Genomic DNA, 23007 nt, shown 5'->3' with positions numbered 1-23007 from the left:
GGATCCAGTTTCAGCTTTCTACTTATGGCTAGCCAGTTTTCCCAGCACCATTTATTAAATAGGGAATCCTTTCCCCATTTCTTGTTTTTATCAGGTTTGTCAAAGATCAGATGGCTGTTGATGTGTGGCATTATGGGTGACAAGATTTCTATAGAGTCATGCGAATTGCCTACAATGCTACTTGTGGTGCACAGCCTTAGATTAGAGCAATAGCTACCTCTCAAAAGGGAACTCAGTTTTTTTAATTTTTTTAAATTGTTTGCTGACTGATTGACTGACTGAGACAGGGTCTCATTATGTTGGCCAGGGTGGTCTTGAACTCCTGACTTCAAGTGATTCTTGTGCCTCAATTCCCCTACCAGAGTAGCTAGAATTAATAGCACAAGCCTCTACACCCAGGAACTCAATGTTGAATACCTACATGGAATTTATTCAGCCTTAAAAAGTTTGGAAGGAAATTCTGACATATGCTAAAACATGGATGAACCTTGAAGACTGTATGCTAAGTAAAAGAAACCAGTCATAAAAGGAAAAATACTGCATGATTCTACTTATATGAGGTACCTAGAGTAATCAAATTCATAGAAACACAAAATAGAATGGTGTTTGTCAGGGCCTTTGAGGAGAAGAGAATGGCAAGTTAGGGGACAGAGTTTCAGTTTTGCAAGATGAAAAAGTTCTAGAGATGAATGGTGATGATAGTTCATTAAGTGAATTAGTTAATGCCACAGAACTGTATGCTTAAAAATAGTTAAAATAGTAAATATATGTTATATATATTTACCACAATAAAAATTTATTGACCATATATGTGTGGCTCTATTTCTGGACTCTATATCTTTCTTACATCAATACCATAGTAATCACTATCTTGAGTACTGCAACTTTATAGTAAGTTGTGAGGTAGTATAGTTTATATCCTTCAACTTTGCATTGCCTTTTCAAAGTTCTTTCGGCTATTGGAAGCGCTAAGCATTTTCATATAAATTTTAGAATCATCTTGTCAGTTTCCAGCAAGCCTGCTGGAATTTTGGTTGAGATTGTATTGAACCTCTAGATCAGTTTGGGGATAATTCACATTTTAATATTTGGTTTTCAGGCCCATGAAAATGGTATATCTTTTTATTTATTTGGGTAATTTCTTCCAGCAGTGTTTTGTTGTTTTCAGTGTCCAGATGTTGTATTTTTTTTCTTTGTCAAATTGATCCTTAAGTATTTTCTTTTTTTTATTATTTTTTATTATTATACTTTAAGTTCTAGGGTACATGTGCACAATGTGCAGGTTTGTTACGTATGTATAGATGTGCCATGTTGGTGTGCTGCACCTGTTAACTCGTCATTTACATTAGGTATATCTCCTAATGCTATCCCTCCCCCCCTCCCCACCTCAAGACAGGTCCCAGTGCATGATGTTCCCCCCTCCCCGTGTCCAGGTGTTCTTACTGTTCAATTCCCACCTATGAGTGAGAACATACGGTGTTTGGTTTTCTGTCCTTGCGATAGTTTGCTCAGAATGATGGTTTCCAGTTTCATCCATGTGCTTACAAAGGACATGAACTCATCCTTTTTTATGGCTGCATAGTATTCCATGGTGTATATGTGCCACATTTCCTTAATCCAGTCTATCATTGATGGACATTTGGGTTGGTTCCAAGTCTTTGCTATTGTGAATAGTGCCGCAATAAACATACATGTACATGTGTCTTTGTAGCAGCATGATTTATAATCCTTTGGGTATATGCTCAGTAAGAGGATGGCTGGGTCAAATGATATTTCTAGTTCTAGATCCTTGAGGAATTACCACACTGTCTTCCACAATGGTTGAACTAGTTTACAGTCCCAGCAGCAGTGTAAAAGTGTTCCTGTTTCTCCATATCCTCTCCAGCAACTGTTGTTTCCTGACTTTTTAATGATTGCCATTCTAACTGGTGTGAGATGGTATCTCATTGTGGTTTTGATTTGCATTTCTCTGATGACCAGTGATGATAAGCATTTTTTCATGTCTCTGTTGGCTGCATAAATGTCTTCTTTTGAGAAGTGTCTGTTCATATCTTTTGCTCACTTTTTGATGGGGTTGTTTGATTTTTTTTTTGTAAATTTGTTTGAGTTCTTTGTAGGTTCTGGATATTAGCCCTTTGTCAGATAGGTAGATTGTAAAAATTTTCTCCCATTCTGTAGGTTGCCTGTTCATTCTGATGGTACTTTCTTTTGCTGTGCAGAAGCTCTTTAGTTTAATTAGATCCCATTTGCCTATTTTGGCTTTTGTTGCCATTGCTTTTGGTGTTTTAGTCATGAAGTCCTTGCCCATGCCTATGTCCTTAATGGTATTGCCTAGGTTTTCTTCTAGGGTTTTTATGGTTTTAGGTCTACCATTTAAGTCTTTAATCCATCTTGAGTTAATTTTTGTATAAGGTGTAAGGAAGGGATCCAGTTTCAGCTTTCTACATATGGCTAGCCAGTTTTCCCAGCACCATTTTTTAAATAGGGAATCCTTTCCCCATTTCTTGTTTTTGTCAGATTTGTCAAAGAGCAGATAGTTGTAGATGTGTGGTATTGTTTCCGAGGGCTCTATTCTGTTCCATTGGTATACATCTCTGTTTTGGTACCAGTACCATGCTGTTTTGGTTACTGTAGCCTTGTAGCATAGTTTGAAGTCAGGTAGCATGATGCCTCCAGCTTTGTTCTTTTGGCTTAGGATTGTCTTGGCAATGCGGGCTCTTTTTTGGTTCCATAGGAACTTTAAAGTAGTTTTTCCCAATTCTGTGAAGAAAGTCATTGGTAGCTTGATGGGGATGGCATTGAATCTATAAATTACCTTGGGCAGTATGGCCATTTTCACAATATTGATTCTTCCTATCCATGAGTATGGAATGTTCTTCCATTTGTTTGTGTCCTCTTTTATTTCATTGAGCAGTGGTTTGTAGTTCTCCTTGAAGAGGTCCTTCACATCCCTTTTAAGTTGGATTCCTAGGTATTTTATTCTCTTTGAAGCAATTGTGAATGGGAGTTCACTCATGATTTGGCTCTCTGTTTGTTTGTTATTGGTGTATAGGAATGTTTGTGATTTTTGCACATTGATTTTCATAATTTCTGATGCTACTAAAAATGGCATTTCAGATGGTGTTTCAAAATTTTAAAATGTCGTACTCATTGCTAGTATAAATATCATTTTTGTAAATTAACCTTGTATTCTACAATCTTGCCAAAACCCCTTAGTAGTTTTAGTAGTGTTTTTATAGATCCTATTGGATTTTCTACATAGAACAATTATACTTTCTGCAAATAAAGACAGTTTTATTTCCTCCTTGTCTATGTTTGCCTTTTATTTTTTATTACCTTATTGCTCTGACTAGAACATCCAGTACAATATTGGGTATAGATGGTGAGAGTGAATGTCCTTGCTTTGTTCCTGATCTCCTTTAGGGGAAGCATTCATCTTTCATATTATGTTTCATTTTCATTGTATGTTGTTATTGTTGTTTGTAGATTTATCAGATTGAGGATGTTTCCTTCTATTCCTAGTTTGTGAAAAGTTTGTATCATTAGCTGATGTTGGATTTTGTCAAGCATTTATTTTGTATATATTGAGATGATCATATGTTTTTTGGTTTTTTTGTCTGTGAATGTGGTGAATTATGTTGATTTTGAAATTTTAAACAATTGTTGCATTTCTGATGTAAACCGTACTTGGTCATCATGTATCATTCTTTTAAAACATTGTTGGAATCAATTTGTTAAGAGTTTAAGAATTTTTGCATCTGTGTTCATTAGGAGATATTGGTTGGTTGATAGTTATATCTTTTTCTTGTTGTGTCTTTATCTGGTTTTCTTGGTAGATTCATACTAGCCCCGGGATAATGAGTTGGGAAGGTTCTGTCTTTTTTAGTTTTTCAGAAGAGTTTGCATAGAATTCGTATTTTTTCTTCATTAAATGTTTGGTAGAATTCATGACTGAACAAATCTAGTCCTGGAATTTTCTTTGGGGGATTTTTTTAAAGTAATTTTAGATCCACAGAAGAGTTGCACAGATAGTATAGAGAGTTCCTATCTACCCTTCACTTAGCTTCTGTTAATAAATCTTATATAACCATGGTACATTTGTCTGTAGTGATGTTCCCTCTTCCATTCCTATTACTAATTTATGCCTTCTCTCTTTTTTTCCTAATCAGTCTGACTAGAAGTTTATCAAGTTTTAATTTTCAAAGAACCAGCTTTTGATTTTGTGTTTTTTCTATAAGTATTTTGAAGTCTCATGTTACTTGATAGATGAAACAGACATAGCTGCTGCTTTTTTTTTTTTAACCTGTAGTGGGATAATTTTAATTCAATAATTTTCAGATTCTATTTCACTTTATATATAGTTTCCTCATTTAATAACTGCTTTTCTTTGTTTTTCGGTTGACCAGCTCTTGTAAGTTCTTGCCTAGTTTTTAGGAATGGCCTCTGGTTCAGAATATTAGTTTTCTCTATGAAATTCAATGTTTAACATCCTTTTGGAATGGAATACTGTTCCAGTATTCTGAGGCTTCGCTGGAGCTTAAAAGACTTTAAGGAAAAAGCTTAGAGGAACTAAGGCAAGATGATATATTCACACTTATACATTATGTTAAATAAGTTTCAGTAAACAGTTTTATTTTGTTTTCAAAATTTTTTTATCAATTGCCGTATTTTTTCACCTCCTTTAGAAATTGCCATGTCTAGAAATTTAAGAACCTAGTTTCTTTTGAGTTTTGTAGTTTATATCTTATTCTCTATCTCCAGAAGAATCATAATTACTTTAACCAAATGTTATTTCAAGAATATTAAAATGGATTGGTTAGGGTGTGATATACGTTCAACTACAATAAGGAGATAATAATCTGAGTAATGTTAGTATTTTCTTAATATCTTGCATTTCCCTTTTGCTATGTTGATAAGTTTAAGATGAGTAATCAAAAACATACTTAAAATTGTTAGTGTTTTGAATGAGTTTTTCTCTATATCCATCTTTGTCAATCAGCATTTCACTTCGTAGTTTCCTCATTTCATTATAGTCTAAATTCAAGGTGAATTGTGCTTTTAGTTCTACAGTTGACCATAAAGATATTAATATTCACTAGCAGTTAAGTAGTTAGGATATTTCAGAGTTTAATGATCAGAACAAACTCTGTGTAACTTTGTTATATAACATAATATAAACCCTAATTTCTCTGAAAGTTTTAACATTCAGAAGAATTAGCTTAATTGTGGCTAGTAATAAGTACCAATGAAGTAAAGACATGATTACCTATTATTCAGTTTTACCAGTATCAGTAAAATGTGGTCCCTTATGATAAATAACTGATCCATGTTTAGAGTTCAGCTTGATTGTTTGCATTTGTGTATACTTTCTCTTTTTTTTTGTTTTGTTTTAACCCTATCACTACTAATATGTACTTGGTATGCACTTGTTTTCAGAAGGGGACCATCTGGACCAAGATTTGGACCTAGAAATGATAAAATTAAGCAGTAAGTTTTGTTCATTTGTTTAAATGATAATCATATTTCTGTGTAGACTAGAGATTGGCAAACTGCAGCCTGTGAGCCAAATTTGGCTGCAGCCTGTTTTTGTAAATAAAGTTTTATTGGAACATAGTTATGCCCATTTGTTTTCATATTATCAATAGGTACTGTCAAGCTACAATGGCAAAGTTGAGTAGTTGTGACAAGTCTGTGGCAGATTTTATGGCCCACAAAATCTAAAATATCTGCTGAGTGTCTGGTCCTTTACAGAAAAAGTTGTTGACCCCTGATAAGACTAAATACAACTGCTGGGTTATAAAAACCTAATTCATTTTATTTTATAGACTAACTATAACTGCTGGGTTATAAAATCCAAATTCTTTTTATTTTCTCAGAAATATAGCCAAAGAAATGCAGGATTGTTGGGGTTTTTTATGACTTGATTACCTTATGTCAAATCCATTTATTTAGCATAGTCTGAAGGTCTATTTTGTTTTTAAATCCATAGCTTGATTCCTATTTTCAGAATGATGATAAAGGTAATATAATAGATTTAATTTGTTGATCTACTGCATGTTTTTATCTACTTCCAGAATTTTTTCATATCTCTTATTTATTGTAACCTATATATTGAACTAAGTTTTATGGCTAATTAATTTGCAGTTTAAAACCTTTGAGGTATATATTATTTGGTGATAGATGGAGATAATATGCTATAATCAATGTATCTCATGTTGGAAAGATATGAGTCCTGACAGGATGGGAGAAGGAATGGAAAGAGCAGTGAGTCACTTGAGGGAAGGCTCTGGAAACTGACCAAGCTATAAAGACTAACTGTGGAAGGTGAACTGCATGGCCCAGGTTCAAGACCTAAGGAGGCATAATAGTCACTACCCTAAGTCTGGGTATAGATGGCACATTGTGGGAAGGGTTCTATAATGGTGTATCTAGTTATTGGTGAAATACTTGGGCTTTACTCAGGTAGCTGTTGGCATGAAGAAGTATTTCCATACTTAGCCTAATTCTAACTAATGGATTTTGAGATATGGAACCAAAGAACCAACAGATGATTACAAGTACTAGACTGGATGTATTAGTTTTCTATTGCCAGGTAACAAATTGCCATAAATTTAGCAGCTTAAAACAACACACATTTATCACCTCACAGTTTCCTTGGGTCAGGAATTCAGGCACTTCTTAGGTGAGCCTTTTGCTCAGATTTAACTAGATGGCAATCAGGGTATCACCAGGTATGACCAACTCAGGTAGTTGTGAGAATTTTTTTTCTGCAGCTATAGATTTCATGGTGCTTCTTCAAGGCCAGTAGAAGAGAGAATCTGTACTGTTTCAAGTCTCTGATTTGACTAAAGAAGTAACAAGCCACTTTTAGATGCAACTTATTACTTATATAGTAAAAGGAAGAGTAGCCAAAGTTAGTAGCTCTCAAGGTCATTGTCCCACGCACCAAAAATAATGATACAGCTGGGTGCAGTGTTTCACGCCTGTAATCACAGCACTTTGGAATTCTCCTTCAAAAGAGGATTGCTGGAAGCCAAAAGTTTTGAGACCAGCCTGAGCAACAAACTGAGACCCTCTTCTCTTAAAAAAAGAGGGGTGGGTGGTCAATGGCTGCAGTACAAATTGTGGGATACTCTATTGCAAAGGAGCTATTTATAAACTGTGGTTTTTATAGTCTGCACGTAGAGCCTGCAGAAAGTTTATACCTCATCAGAACCTGGGAGGTGATGAGAAACTGCCTTTTGATAGTCTCATAAGGGAAACAGGGAGGTGGATGGAAGAAGACCTCATGAGCCTCTCATTCTCTCATGTTCCAGGGAGATCACAAGCATTCTACCAAGACTCAAATTAGCTGTAGTTCAAGCCTCTATGGCATATGTGGATGCCAATGTGTAATGACTGAGCCATTCTTCCCCACTGAGCCAGAGTGACTTCTATATCGACTCACATGTTACCTTTTACCTAAGCTGCCACTGGAGAAGAAGGCTCCACTGATGACACACCTATTTTTTGTCCTGCCAGTATGCTCTGTTTCCTGTCTGATATCCTTCTGAAGAGTGAACCTAGTAAGGAATGTTGCCAGTTGGGGTCTTTTGAGTATGATTTTCCAGCTGAATCCCCAAACCACAACCAGTTGTACAGAGTAGGCATTAAAGAATATATGTCTATGTTAGTAAATGCCAAACATACACACATGAATTTGTATATGTATATTTATGTATTACACTATTAATATCACAATAACTTTGGTGATCACAGAAATTTAGACTAGTAAGGGATTGTTAAGTATATTTGTGTTTTTACTCTAGAGCTGAAAGCTTGCTGGATTTAATTAGAATAAGGTCATTCATCAAGCATGCATTAAACCTTGATCAATGCTTATCTAAGCAGGACATGACTCACTAGTGTGCCCAAGATGGAGGAGCACAACTTGCCACACAATTTACCCAAGGACAAATCCCTGGCATTATTTTAGTACACAAAATTGCTAGCACTGGTCAGTTTCTTTAGTTAAGCTGTTATCACCACTTAATTTATAACATTTCAATACAGAATGTTTTCTACTGCATAGATTAGCAACATCGTTGCTTTCTTTGAACTTGGTTGGCCACATTTATTAGTGTTGTTAACAGATTAATCCTACAAAAAATACTTGACATCACTTCTTAGGAAAGACTCTTTTTGAGGAAAATTTTTAAATATTCACGTCTACATAAAATTTATGCTTCTCCTTGAAATGTTTCGTTTGCTTTTTAAATTTTGTTTTGTTTTTAAAGAGAGTTTGTTCAAGCATAAAGTATGGAGATGGACCACCTGGAAATACCAGCTCCAAAGGAATGGAGTCAGCATTCCTGAGTAGGGATGTTAAGATTTCATTTATATAAGCAGGCAGGAACTTTTAGCAGGATTACATTTCCTTTGCCTTTAAATTAAACAGTAGCATTATAAATGCCACTCTAGTGAATTGTAGACATTCTGTGTTAGGGGTAGGGAATCTCCTCATTATAGCCTTGGTCAGACCAGCTTAACTTTTATGAGATTCCCTCCCCCACATCCCAGGGAATGTTCCATGGTGTAACAGCCATATGTAGTTGCAAAAAATATAGCTTAACTTTAAAATTTCTTTTGTCAGCAGTACCTTAAAAGACCAGAAGATGGGGATATTAACTATGAAAACGAATATTTTATTTCAGGGGTTTTTCACTTTGTCTGTTTTTTGAAACAGGGTTTTGCTCTGTCACCCAGGCTGGAATGCAGTGGCACAATCACAGCTCACTGCAGCCTTGAAACCCTGGGCTCAATTGATCCTTCCACCTCAACTCCTGAGTAACTGGAAACTTCAGGCACATGCCACCACGCTTGGCTAATTTTTTATAGAGACGGGGTTTCCCTACGTTGCCCGGACTGGTCTCGAACTCCTGGGCTCAAGTGATCCTCCCACTTCAGTCTCCCAAAATGCTGGATTGCAGGCATGGGCCAAAAACACCTGGCCAGTGTTTTCTTTATAAAATAAGGGGTGCGTATTGCAGAGCGTAAATTTGTTTCTTAACCGAAGAGCACTGATATTTATCAAGTATGTGCTATGTGTTAGGCACTATGCTAAGTGTTTGAAAAACACTATCTCATTTAATTCTCACAAATAAAGTAGAGCTTATCAGCTTCATTTTAAAGGTGAGAAAACGTGAGACTAAAACAGACTTGCAGGGTGAATTCCAAAGTCACATACGTAGTAAGTGATAAAGTTGTACTGCAAACCCAGGTTTGTCTGAATACAGAACCCAGGGGTTCTACACTATACCATACAGCTTCTCTGTTGGTAATTAGAATAGAGCCATTTCAGAAACGCAGGTGCTCTCGGACTCTTAAAAGGATGGAAAACAGTATTGAAAATGTCTTTTCAGGCCGGGCGCGGTGGCTCAAGCCTGTAATCCCAGCACTTTGGGAGGCCGAGACGGGTGGATCACGAGGTCAGGAGATCGAGACCATCCTGGCTAACACGGTGAAACCCCGTCTCTACTAAAAATACAAAAACTAGCCGGGCGAGGTGGCGGGCGCCTGTAGTCCCAGCTACTCGGGAGGCTGAGGCAGGAGAATGGCGTAAACCCAGGAGGCGGAGCTTGCAGTGAGCTGAGATCCGGCCACTGCACTCCAGTCCGGTCGACAGAGTGAGACTCCGCCTCAAAAAAAAAAAAAAAAAAAAAAGAAAATGTCTTTTCCTCATTATATTCTCTCTCATGTCTTTTATTATCTCATATGAATCGCCTTTGACTGGCCATGATATAAAAATCTCCACCCTTCCTTCACAAACTACTTTTTCCTTTGCATTGTTAATTTTTTATTTTAGTTTATAGCCATCGTCTACTACCACTTAATTGCTCAAATTATAAATCTAGGAGTTATCTACTCTTCCCAATTCCTTCATTCACATCAAGTTAATCTCCTAGTTCTTAAAATATTGCCTCCTCTTACATATATTTCCTTATCCTAGAACCTTCTCACCATCCACTGCCTCTTTTACTCTGCCTGATTAACTCTTGACTCCTCAAAACTCAGCACAGGGGTCTAGATGTCATCTCTGGTCCAGGCTGAATTCATCCAGGCTACATGTCAGATACTATGGGCTTCCTTCTATTATATCCCTTAACACATGGTAGTATAATCATGGATATCAGTTTTCCCGACTGGAGTATAATCTTTCTAAATACCAGGCTCATAACCTTCATGATGGTAACCTTGATGAATAGCATAATAATAACTTTTTTTTTATTCTTAGACACAGGTTCTCAGTCTTGTCACCCAGGCTGGAGTGCAATAGTACAATCTTGGCTCACTGCAACCTCCGCCTCCCGGAGGAGGATCCTCCCACCTCAGCTTCCTGAGTAGCTGAGACTCCAGGCACATACCACTATGCTCAGCTAATTTTGTATTTTTTGTAGAGACAGGGTTTTGACATGTTGGCGAGGCTGATCTCAAACTCCTGGGCTCAAGCGATCCTCCCGCCTCAGCCTCCTGAAGTGCTGGGAAATTATAGCCCTGAGCCACCACACCTAGCCATAACTTTTTAATAAATGTTTTTTGAATGAATGATATATTTAACTCAGATTTGAAAATGTTTGTTAAATGCTTACCTTGTACCAGCCACATTTCACATGACCTGGGAAATAAAAGGATAAGTGGGTCAGTCTCTGTTTTTAAGGCATTTCTAGTAAACAATGGGGACAAGACCAATGTGAAATACAAATAGAAATCAAAGGACTATAACTATTTTGAAAATGTAAAAGATCATGGGGAAGTATGTTATCACTTGCTTTGTAAACCAAACTATCTCCATATTAAAGTAAATAAGCAGATCATTTTCTTTATTCTACAAAAATTGTGTTCTGGGTGGGGAAACATCCTGACACACAGAAAACAGTCATGAGATTTTTCATCATTGAGTGAAAGTTACACAGTAGCTGGATTCAGAGTGTTACACCAGCAGATAGTAATGTGTGAAGGACAAAGCAGCAATAACTCACTAATCATGTAGCAGAAAAATTAAAATATTCGGGGTTTCCATTATCAATAGTGATTTATTACATGTGTGCCATGTTGTTGAGGGAATACGTGTAGGTTTATGATACTCTAGTAAGAATCTGGAATTTTATGGATTCTGTCCCAATTAATCTGCCTGTATCCATGGAATGTTATCCTTAAAGGATCCTTTTGGGGTTTTTTTGTTTTGTTTTGTTTTGTTTTGTTTTGTTTTTTTCCTTTGAGACAGGTCTCACTCTGTTGCTCAGGCTGAAGTGCAGTGGTGCAGTCACAGTTCACTGCACCTCAACCTCCTGGACTCAAGGAAATCTCCCACCCCAGCCTCCCAAGTGGCTGGGACCACAGGCACATGCCACCATAAGCAGCTTATTTTTAAATTTTTTTGTAAAGATGGGGGCTCACTGTGTTGCCTAGTCTGGTCTCAAACTCCCAGGCTCAGGGGATCCTTCCGCCTTGCGGAAGTGTTGAGATTACAGGCATGAATCACCAGGCCTGGCCTTTAAAGAGATTCTGGGACCATAGCTATTTTATTAGCTTTTTGTTTTCATTTTAAAAGTATATATAATGTCTATGGCCATACCACCCTGAACGCACCCAATCTCGTCTAAAAGTATATATAGTATATGTATATTAATATCCATAATAGCTATAATCTGATCATGTGTAGGAGCCTTAGTACATTTTGTCCATTCCTGTCCTGCCATAGCACCCTACTTTAAGCCATTAATTATCATCATTTGCATATGACATAAAAACTAGCTGGGAATTTCAAAATTGATCCTTGATGAACAGTAGCTTTACTTTTGTTTGTAGTTAAATGGAGGTCTCTACACTCACTGCTTTATATCTCCTCCTCAAGTAGCTGGATATGCTTTATAGGATTTATACTCAAATTATTCATTTATTCAGCAAATATTTATTGAATGGCCACTATGCCCCATGCACCACTATAGGTACTGGACTTACAAAAGTGAACAAAATAGACAAGGTCACTGCATTCATTGAGCTTACCTTCTGGTGGGGAGAGGCAGAAAATAAGCATGTAAATAAGTAAATAGGTACAATTACTATCACTTTATATTTGCTTACATGCTATAAATAAAGATAGAGTAATGGGGTAGAGCACGCTGTTTCACAGCTATAAGGTTAATACAGTGCATTCAACATACATTCAAACATATGTTCCATAAGGGCTGGGATTACTTGTCTGTTTTGTTCAATGTTATTTCCTCAGTACCTAAAACAGTACATAGTAGGTTCTCATTATTTGTTGAATAAATTAATTAGTTGTGTATTTGTGCCATTGTTCTTAAATAGGATGAACACCTTTAACTGTCTACTTAGGGGATTGGGAGTTGCAACAAGATGTCTTAGAGATTTAGGGGTTCTTTCAGATCTGTTTGGACAGAAGAGAACTCTGCATGCCCAACTTGGTTGAGCTTCAGTCTTATATCCTCCAGTGGAATAATGTGTGGGAAGCACAGAACTCTGGGATGCTGTGAAAAATCTTAAAGTTTATGTGTGGGTAATCAGTGGATGTACATAATGCTTTTAACCTGGGATGGAGGTTACTGTCATCAAGCTTAGTAATTGCTACTTGAATCTGAGAGTACTTCTGAATCCACCTATGTCTAAATGGGCCTTCATTTTGTTTTTATAGCAAATTTTTTAAAGAACTAGCTCTTTCAAAATTAAACATGACCGTGCCTCACTCCTCACTTACTACATTAGTTTGGGGACTTGTGTGGGGTAGAGGGCGGAGACCATATCTGTGTATTGTAAAAAATTGTTAAAGCCCCCTACACACTTCTTCCTTTCCAACTAGAAACACAATTGCATATCTTCATTTATTTAAATATTTATACATTTAATGTTTACAACCATCATGGACCCTTAATGACAGGCTACGTTTGGAGACATGCATCATTAGGCAGTTTCATTGTGTTAACATCATAGAGTACTTAACACAAACCTACAGGGTGTAGTCTACTACACACCTAGGTTATATGGTATAGCCTGTAGCTCCTAGGCTACAAACCCATACAGCGTGTGACTGCACTCAATACTGTAGGTAATTATAACACAATGGTAAGTATCTGTGTGTCTAAACTTATCTAAACGTAGAAAACATGCAGTAAAAATATGGTATTATAAGTTATGGGACCACTGTTGTAAATGTGCTTTATCATTGACCAAAATGTTATGCAGCACATGTCTGCAGTAAGTAATCCAATGCACTTTAAACAGTGTTTAGTTGTGAGGACCATAGATTTGCTTTATTTCTCCTTTTAAATATTTCATTGTTGTGACTTATTTCATAAACTAATTTAAGATAACTTTTTGTCTTGTGGTTAGAGCCACAGAGGAGAATAAGACACTTAAAATAATTAAACATGTCCATGTTTGTGTACTCTGGAGTTAACTCCTGAATGAGAGTGGATAGCTGAGGACAGTTATTACAGTTTTAAGTTTAGGTTAAGTCTTTACTGAACAGCCTGAAATTTGGTTAAAACAGACCCCCATCATCTAATATAAAGGATGAACAAACAATCGAAAAACAGAAAACAGTTTTTTCCTTTTTGCTTCCTGGTGGGTTCTTCAAAATGTTCCCAGGTGTCCCCAGTTATCTTATACCCTGTTTAAGAAAAATCTGATGAGCAGTGAAGAATTCTACCCATTGAGCATCAGTATCTCTTAGAATATGCCCTACATTTCCATTCTGGAAACTAGGTATGTTTCATAAGCCTTTACCGTACCTGAGCAAAAGGTATGTTAAAAAGTATGTTAACATACCTCCTTTGTTAGCCTTCATGTATGAAATGTATAGCAAAAGTAGGGTGCAGCAGTGTCTGTGCTGCCTCAATAGCCTGTTGAAAAGAAAAACTGATTATTTTTAGTGAAGCTGTTTAAATTCTGCACTTAATGAGCATGCTGACAGTACATTTAACTTGCTTATGGGTTGCAAGTCAGAAGCAGGACTAAAAGTAAGCTATCTTTAAATATTACTTTAATTTATATCATATTGTCTTTCATTATCTGAGTACTGAAGTCCACAAATGGAAGAACATTGCTATAAAGTCCTAAATTTAAATTTAATAGTTGAATAATTCTCCGAGAATTTGCTATTCTTTATTATGTCTAATGAAAGTTTCAAAAATTGTAAGTATTCTCAAAAGGAGGATAAATAATTGTTTAACTTTTTTAAACTAGTGTTCAGAATCAAGTGGATGAAGTTATTGATGTCATGCAAGAAAATATTACAAAGGTAATTGAGAGAGGGGAGAGACTAGATGAACTACAGGACAAATCAGGTACAGATTTTCATGTATTTCTTGATATTACTAATCTGTTTGCTAGTTTTTTTCTTCTACTTATCTAGCCAGCATTTACAAATCTTGGCTTAGGAAACTGGTATTTGGTTCTTAAGTGTATGATTTTAATGGTTTAATTTTAACTCCTTTACTTTGAGTCATCTTATTGCTACATTATTTTTTAATTGTTCAGTGGAGAATGAAGAATTTAAAATTTCATTTTTGAAGAGTGAAGAGTAGAGCTGTTTTTTCCTTTGCACTTTGATGTTGATGAACTTTGTGTTTCTCACGATCTCAGGGCCGAAAGACCTACTCACTTTTCAACACTTGTTTCAAACTTATCTGCTATTTTTATTTTATGTTTCATTTGGTAACTTAGTCACCTTTCTTTGCTTTCAGTCATTACACCTATAACCTATATACCTATACCTGGCATGTACTTGGCACTCAAATATTGTTTGAATGGTGAATGGCTGAATACCTGATTAATCTTTGACAGGCTTAAAAAAAAGACAACCTCGCTTAGTCACTTTTAAAATGTATGTTTTCCTTTAAAATCAGTCACTTTTGATATCTTCTAAAAAGCTAACTTCTCTACACATAATTTTTTTTCTAGAGGTGTGCCAAGCGTTTGAATTTTTAAAGAGTATTTTCTTACTAGAATTCCTAAGCTTATTTATAAACATTAAGGCCCTAAAAAGACTTTTCTTAATTTTATAATAAAAAAGGATTGAGCAAACTGATCTGCAAGCTGTTTTTTACTTTTTGTTTTTGTTTTTGTTTTATAATGTAGAATGCCAGAGTTTGTGGGTGGAAAAAAGGGAGAATGTTGTTTTCATGCTTAAAAGGGAATAAATTTGCAGAAGTAGAAATTAATATTTTCTTATCTTTGTGTGACTAGATAAAAGAATCCTGTTATGTCGTTTAATCCTTCTCTCCATCCTCTATGTGATATAGAAAGCTTATCGGATAATGCAACAGCTTTTAGCAACAGATCCAAACAACTTCGAAGGCAAATGTGGTGGCGCGGATGCAAAGTAAGTAAATCAGAAGCTCCTGGATAGATTGGTCAGCATCTGAAGTGGTATTTAAACACATGAAGAAGAAAGGGCCTCTAGAGCATAACCTCTGTGAGAACAGGGCCTATAACTGTCCTGAGACATGGTAGAAATTCAGTGAATACTTGTGAACTTAATTGCTTTTGGGATAGGGATAACTAAATAAATCAGTATGCCTAAAAGGATGTTTGAATTCATAGATTTTTTTTCATGAGAGTAATCCACATTTTATTAATATTTGGCTACTTCTAGACTTATTAACTTCTAACAAATATACATTTTTTTCTTGAAATTTACTGTTAGTACTTTTTTGGAGCAGCCTCTAGCATTATATAGAGATATCAAAAAAATAAAGTGGGAGCTAGAGAAAAATATGACTTTTAGTTGAAAGGGGAAAAAATAACAGCAACTTACATATCCGAATCTGTTAAGGCAAATGGAGTTAAGAAAAAACTCCACTTCCCTCATTATTCCAGAAAAATAAAAAGTAAAGGAAATTTTTAACATTTTTAACAAGGAAAACATTGAGAATCACTACATACTAATATACTCCTCCAAAACATTGTATAGAAATACATTTACTTCTTAAATCAACTGTGGCTACTAATCGTTAACAGAAAATGTTTTTCATGTTATATAAGCAAATCTTTTCTTTTTTTCTGATTCTAGGTATAATTTTTGGCTTTGTTAAAAATTTAGACAAGAACTGTTTTTAGTCTCTCATTTTCAAGTTTAGCAATAACTTTCTTTTCTTTCTTTATTTTTTTTTTTTGAGATAGAGTTTTGATCTTGTTGCCCAGGCTGGAGTGCAATCTCCACCTCCAGGGTTCAAGCGATTCTCCTGCCTCAGCCTCCCGAGTAGCTTGGATTAACAGGCTTGTACCACCACACCTGGCTAATTTTGTTTGTTGTTGTTGTTTGTTTTTTTTAGTAGAGACGGGGTTTCTCCATGTTGATCAAGCTGGTCTCGAACTCCCGACCTCAGGTGATCCGCCTGCCTCGACCTTCCAAAGTGCTGGAATTACAGGCGTGAGCTACTGTGCCAGCCAGCAATAACTTTCTAAACCTGACTTAGCCATATGCTAAGGATTTTTTCCAAGAGTTACCTTGGATTTATTGATTTTTATCTGTCTACCTATTGAATCGTCCTACTTTCAGAAGTGGAACTGGGGAAAGAAACAAACTGTTTCATTTCTCCCCTTGTTCAGAATTTAAATTTTCTATTCTAAATTACTTATTCTTTAAAGAATGAATTTATTTAAAGTCTTTTTCTTCTTCTTCTTTTTTTTTTTTTTTTTTTTTTGAGGCAGTCTTGATGTGTCTCCCAAGCTGGAATGCAGTGGTGCAATCTCGGCTCACTGCAACCTCGGCCTCCCAAGTTCAAGTGATTCTCATGCCTCAGCCTCACAAGTAGCCCAAGTTCAAGCAATTCTCCTGCCTTGGCCTCCCGAGTAGCTGGGATTACAGACATGTGCCACCACACCTGGCTAATTTTTGTATTTTTAGTAGAGACGGGGTTTCACTGTGTTGGCCAGGCTGGTCTTGAACTTCTGGCCTCAAACAATCTGCCCACCTCAGCCTCCCGAAGTGCTGGATTACAGGCATGAGCCACCACACCTGGCCTAAAGCTTCTATATCTATAGAAATTTTCTATTCTGTGGGCTAATTTGGAAAAACAAAAGGTCCATGAACCATTCACCCCTTCTCTCCGCCAAACTCATGTACCCCATTCATGTATCCACAAAAAAGATGGTCATAATGAACATTTTGCCTAACTTTTTTTTTAACCATTTCTAAAAATGTTTGCTTTGTACTTTATGGGGTTTGGGTCAGAGGAATAGTGTGCTTTTGAGGAGGAAAAAACATTGAGTTATATTTTTAAATAGTCATCACCTTGAGGACCTCTGGAGACCATGAATAGCATTGACCATGTAATGAAAACCATTGTTCCATAACATAACAAAGACCATTTACAGTAGCAAGTATTCTTCATTTATTATTTTCTAATGCTTAGCTTCCTTCAATTTTACTGTACCCCATCAATACTTCATTGTGCTAGTGTTCATCTGGGGCAGCCTCCCTGTGCCTGCCATTTTCTAGATTGACTTCCATAATGAGTAATTTTGGAAGAGTTTTAAGAAAAAGGATATAAGGGCAGAACACAGATCAGGGGTTTCCAGTGGCTAAGGGGAATGTGGTACGGTTGGAGACTGACAACAGGTCATGAGGAAACTTGTTGAGGGTGGTGGTGGAAATGTCCTATATTTGATGGTGCTCATGCCTATTAACAGCTGGATATATTTGTCAAAACCTATCAAAAGTACTTTTAGAGGATAAGTTTTATTCTGTGTAAAGTGTGTCTCAATATACCTGGATTTAAAAATAAATGAATTAATAAAATTATCCATGGGTGGGGAAAGAGAATCGCTAACACCTCTTTTAATGTATCTGGGGGGTTGTGAAGCTCTTATATGTTTAATGCCATACAGATTTTTGTTCATGAGCTTTGGACTTGCATGAATGCAATACTGCCATTTGCAATTGTAAACATTTTCTGCGCAGTGTTAGAAACCCAAGGAAGAAGACTATTCATTGAGGTGTTTTTAAATTGATATTGATGTTCTCATTCAAATCTTAAGTAAAGCCGAACACACATTTAACAGGGCAAATTAATGTACATTTTAGGCAAGGTTGAAAAACTGTAGAAATTCCAAATTATTTTAGAAATGTTTCAGATTAATAAAAACGGATTAAAGTACTTTAGTTTATTGTATAATGTGGACCCAGACACCTACTAAAAATACAGCTCCTATCTCCAATCCATTCTGATTCTCTTTCTACATTTTTTGTTATCATAATAATTGTAATAGGCACTGGCATCCAGATTACAAATCTTCCATATATTCTTTGGGTCACTTTGTTATAACATATTAAGGAGCTGACCAAGAACTGACCTTAAGGTTTGTTAACTACAAAACTGACACAGAATGCTCTTAGGCAAAGTTGCTTATTAAATGAGGCTATTCATAAATAATCTAAAATATGTTCCTCAAAATGGAGATAAAAATGCCAAGAAGAAAGTAAGGGGAGAAAAAACTAACAGAATTCTCATTTACTTTGAAAAAAACTGCTATAAACTGCTACTTTATGTGTATTGAACCATTTGAATTGCATGGCCTATGTTATTCATCATATCTTGACACTTGAACAGAGTTGCTAAAATACTGTATATTTTCTCTGGTCTCACATTAGTAATAAGTGCATCAAATCATAGAGGTTCAAGCCCATGAAGGCTTTGATTGTTACTGTTTTCTCTGCAGTACAGCTTTTGACCAACAAAATCCAGTAAAGAAAAACACCTCAAATTTGGGGAACTCTGATTGTTTCCCAAAGAATGAAAAATAGCCAGCAAATTCATATGGGAAAAAATGTGAAGACATTTCAAAAAATGTGCCTATTTATTGAGATGATTTAGTATGATACAGTAAATAGAACAAAAAATAGTCTTGACTTTATTAACAAGTCAAATATTAATATCTTTATAATGCCCTTTTGTGTGTTGTAGATAAAAGCCATCATGGCTTTGGTTGCTGCTGTCCTTTTGCTAGTGATTATCAGTAAGTATTTATTGGATTATTACTTCTTAGGGTATCATTTGTTTTAGAGTTCATTTTAATTCCCTTTTTATTTTCAGTTGACCTAGCATGTCTGAAGTCAGGATTGAGTAATGACTTCTGACCTGTCTCAGGAGCTCTTAGAATCTGTCGATCTCTGAAAATGCTCTTAAGTAATATGTGAAATTTTATGTGACTATGTATATGTACATTTTTATGGAGAGTCTATATCTTTATCAGATTCTCAAAGGGAACTCCTGTTCTGCCCCCAACTCTTACCCCCAAATCCAGGGCTAAGTGATTTGTTCCAGGCCAACTCTGGTTCCTGTTACACTAAGGTCTGAAATACTCATGTTCTATTTATTATTAACTCTCAGGAATGGCAGTTTGCATCTTGTAATATTGTTTTGGAAGGATACATCCAAATGCATCCTCCAGATGATTTTTGTTTGGTTTTTGTTTGGTTCTGCAGTTGAGCATAATTTCTATCATTAAAGCATGACTCCTTGCCTTCCTTTTTCCCTTAATGTTCTTTTGAAAATCAGATCATTTTAAATATCTCTTTTTCTTCAAGGCCTCTCTACCTGTGGTTACAGAGGTTTTATGAAGATTTGGAAAGTATCTAAAAATAATCATTTGAAAAATTATATTATGCTGTTATTTTTTTAAAACAGAAAAAATGTTTTGTTACAAAGAAATACAGTCAATCCTCATTATTCATAGATTCTGTGTTTGCAAATCCACTTACCAGGTAAAATTATTTGTAACCCCAAAATCAGTACTCATGGTGCTTTCACAGTCATTTACAAACATGTTCAGAGTAACAAAAAATTTAAGTCCCCCAACCCACACATCCCTAGCTGAGGTTAAACAAAGCCATCTCTGCCTTTTTATTTCAGCACTCATAACATAAACATGTTCTTTTTGTAGTCTATTTAGTACCACATTTTCTGCATTGTCGTGCTTTTCACTGGTGATTTCAGTGCTGAAGTGTTCTCTAGTGTTGCTCAGTACAAGAGAGCTGTGATATGTCTTCCTGGAGAAAATACACAGTAGGCAAACTTTGTTCAGGCATGAGCTATAGTGCTGTTGGCCTTGAGCTCAGTGTTACTGAATCAACAATACGTATTAAATAAAATGTCTTTAAACAGAAACACATATAAAACAAGGTTATGTATTGATTGACAAAAATCTAGTAGCCAGAGACTCACAGGAACTTAACCTTGTATTTTCCCTAGCAGTAGTGGTTCAGTATTCACTAATTTCATGTTTGTAGTGACCTTATAGAAAATAACTACCTCAAAAACCAAGACTTAATCATGTATATATGGTGGGCAGTTGGAAAATGTGAAATATTAATAACAAAAAGAAAAATTCAACTATAGTCTATAACTACAACACAGAGATAGCTACTACTACTAATATAACTATTATATATACTTCTCTTTTCCTATTAATATACAAGCATGTTTTTTAAGAAACTAAGGCTATATTATATGTACTTTCTAATAAATATATTGTGAATATTTTCCCAGGTTATCAAAATTTTTAGTAACATTTTAACAGCAGATACAAGCTATGGCTGTGCCATTATTTATTTAAGATGCCAATGTTAGACATTTAGGTTGTTTTATGATATTTTTTGCTTCTCCTTTCCCATTTATTATTTATTACCTCAGATAAAAGTTCAATCAATCCTCATTACCCATTTCTAAAAGTAGACACAACTACATTTAGGAATATTGCTTCAAATACAGCATATATATATGATGTTGATATATTGTTTTTTTCATGTTTTCTCTTACAGTTCTTATAGTCATGAAATACCGTACTTGATTTGATGACAGAGATCTTCATTAAACAAGATCTGGGACAGTAATAAAAGATTGCTGCATAATTTAAATGAAACCTATGTGTATATAACTTTCAGAACTTCTTTTTCAAGAAACTAAGAGGCAAGTATCACTTCAAATTGGAACGTTGAGAATGTCCAGTTATCTTCTCCTCTTCTAACAAAATGTTCTTTTAATAATTATGTTTAAGGCAAAGAGAACTAGCCTCTATTTTTCCATATTTCAAGGATCTAATTTGAAACTAGATACTTGCCAGTTCATTATTTGTGTATATAGTTAAACACTGATGATAATATTTCATACTAGTAATTTAATGGCATAAAGACTTGCATTATTGCATTAGGGGGCGGGTCATGTGGGGGTCAGGAAACCTGTGTAGAGTACCAAATTATATGCTGAAAGAGATGCATAACCATTCTGTCAATATTTGCAGAAATATCATTCTTTTCATATTACAGTTGTTTTGCAAGCAATTTCCATATTTATAGGTGTAACAAAAGCTAAATGTTGTAAATGTTGTTGCCTTCAGCTATAACTAAAAACATTCCAGTAAATATATTTTTGACTGTGTAAGAGAATGTGTAGTAATTTTTTTGGCATTTGGATTATGGAAATGGAAATTTTTAAACAGTGTGAAAAACATGGTATGGCACCATAAAACTGGACATAATAAAGTTATTGAAGAGTGTCATTGGAGTATTTGAAAATGACCAATATATAGCTGCCAGTCATGGTCCAGTCTGTTTTCAGTTAAACTCCAATAAAGAGAGACGAGTCAGTCCTAATGTGAGTAAATGAAATTCACAGGTAACTTACTCCTTAATTTTATTTTAGTTAATAGCCTCTAACTTCCAACTATCTCATTTACCAAAAGTATGAAAAGTAGCAAAACCATCTATTAATACTTTGAATTTTGTATCTTTGCATTTCCCGTTCATCCTTGAGGAGATGTATGTTGCACAATCAAGTTTTGCATCAGCCAACAGTAATGAGTATTAGAAAGTCAGGAACCTAAATATACACACACACACACACACACACACATATACAGGATAATCAGTCAGTTGGTAACCAAATGCTAGAGAGTGACCATTAACCTAAGCCTGTTTTTATAATAAAAAAAGTGTTAACTTTAAAATATGCCAACCTCCTTGTGTCTTTTAATCAAGTCAGAGTGAAAATATATTGTTCCCTAAGGTGTGGGGAGAGGAAGCTTTATAATAAAATTAGTGATTCTGCAGAAACTTGTGCACTGGATATCTTGAGAATATGAATATAAAACTCCCTAAATTAAAAATAGGGTTAATAGAAATTACCAGTATTTAAATAGGGAAAAATGATTTTATGTTTATTTTATTTAAGTTTTATTTCTTTGGTCATCATCTTTGGTCATTCATCAGCGAAATGAATAAAGCATAGAATCTGGGTTTGGTGTTTTGTTTTTTGTTTTTTATCTGTTTTTAAAATTCTACAGGATTATTACTAGGAGGCAAAAAATGTTTAGAATGGAAAGAAATTTGAAGAGAGAAAGCAGACTGAGACACTCAAGACACCTGCAAGTTATCTAAGAAGATCTAAATAGAATTTCTAAACTTTATAGTTTGCTTAGAGCATTAAGAAGGAGATAAAGGTCTTACATACTATAGCATATTGTCTCTGGTCTCTATGCTCTTTGTAAATGTCAATGTAAACAGCGTCTGAACTGCTAATAAATCTTTTAACAAGTTAAGATACCCAGAAAAATGAGCATTTTTAGAATTTCAGTAGCTAATAATTCAGAAATGGTAATATTTTAACTGAATGGACAGAATCAGTCCTAACATTTGTATGTATGTCCTTTATTTGAATTGGAACTAGGCTCGTAAGTGGTTAATTTTCCATTAGTTGATCCAGTTCCTCCATAATATCTACAAGTGAAGATGAAGATTACTTCTCAAAAAGTATCCATATTTCCAGTGCTTCTTTTAATAAAGTATGCCACTTTTAAATAAATTACAAAAAGTAAAATTATAAATTTTTTAAAATTTAAATAAGTAAAAGTAATATTTATTTGACAATATATATGTCACTGTCTTTGTAATTTAAACATATTGTTACCTGGGATATGGGTAACAGACATATCACTCATGGAACTTTG

General features: G+C 35.2%; 1 protein-coding gene across 3 annotated transcripts in view; it reads left to right on the top strand.

Annotated features, from left to right (window-relative positions):
- Positions 1–23007, top strand: part of VAMP4 (vesicle-associated membrane protein 4) — a 41582-nt gene that overhangs the window by 17731 nt on the left and 844 nt on the right. Inside the window, exons 4-8 of one of the 3 annotated variants that reach the window (XR_001004071.1) lie at positions 5437–5487; positions 14245–14345; positions 15303–15382; positions 18969–19020; positions 20825–20972. Coding sequence is in view for 2 of the 3 variants with exons in the window: in XM_011962298.1 (XP_011817688.1) it covers positions 5437–5487; positions 14245–14345; positions 15303–15382; positions 18969–19020; positions 20825–20853 (313 nt within the window). In the remaining variant the exon portion in view is untranslated. Of the gene's footprint in view, positions 1–5436; positions 5488–14244; positions 14346–15302; positions 15383–18968; positions 19021–20824; positions 21562–23007 lie in introns of those variants that run through there. The other 2 variants (XM_011962298.1, XM_011962299.1) reach the window with 2 other exon arrangements.

Source organism: Colobus angolensis, unplaced genomic scaffold (genome assembly GCF_000951035.1).
Source record: "Colobus angolensis palliatus isolate OR3802 unplaced genomic scaffold, Cang.pa_1.0 Scaffold59, whole genome shotgun sequence".
In the NCBI taxonomy this organism is placed as follows: Eukaryota; Metazoa; Chordata; class Mammalia; order Primates; family Cercopithecidae; genus Colobus; species Colobus angolensis.
The sequence above is the reverse complement of the archived record's forward strand: the minus strand, read 5'-3'. Positions and strand labels throughout refer to the sequence as shown.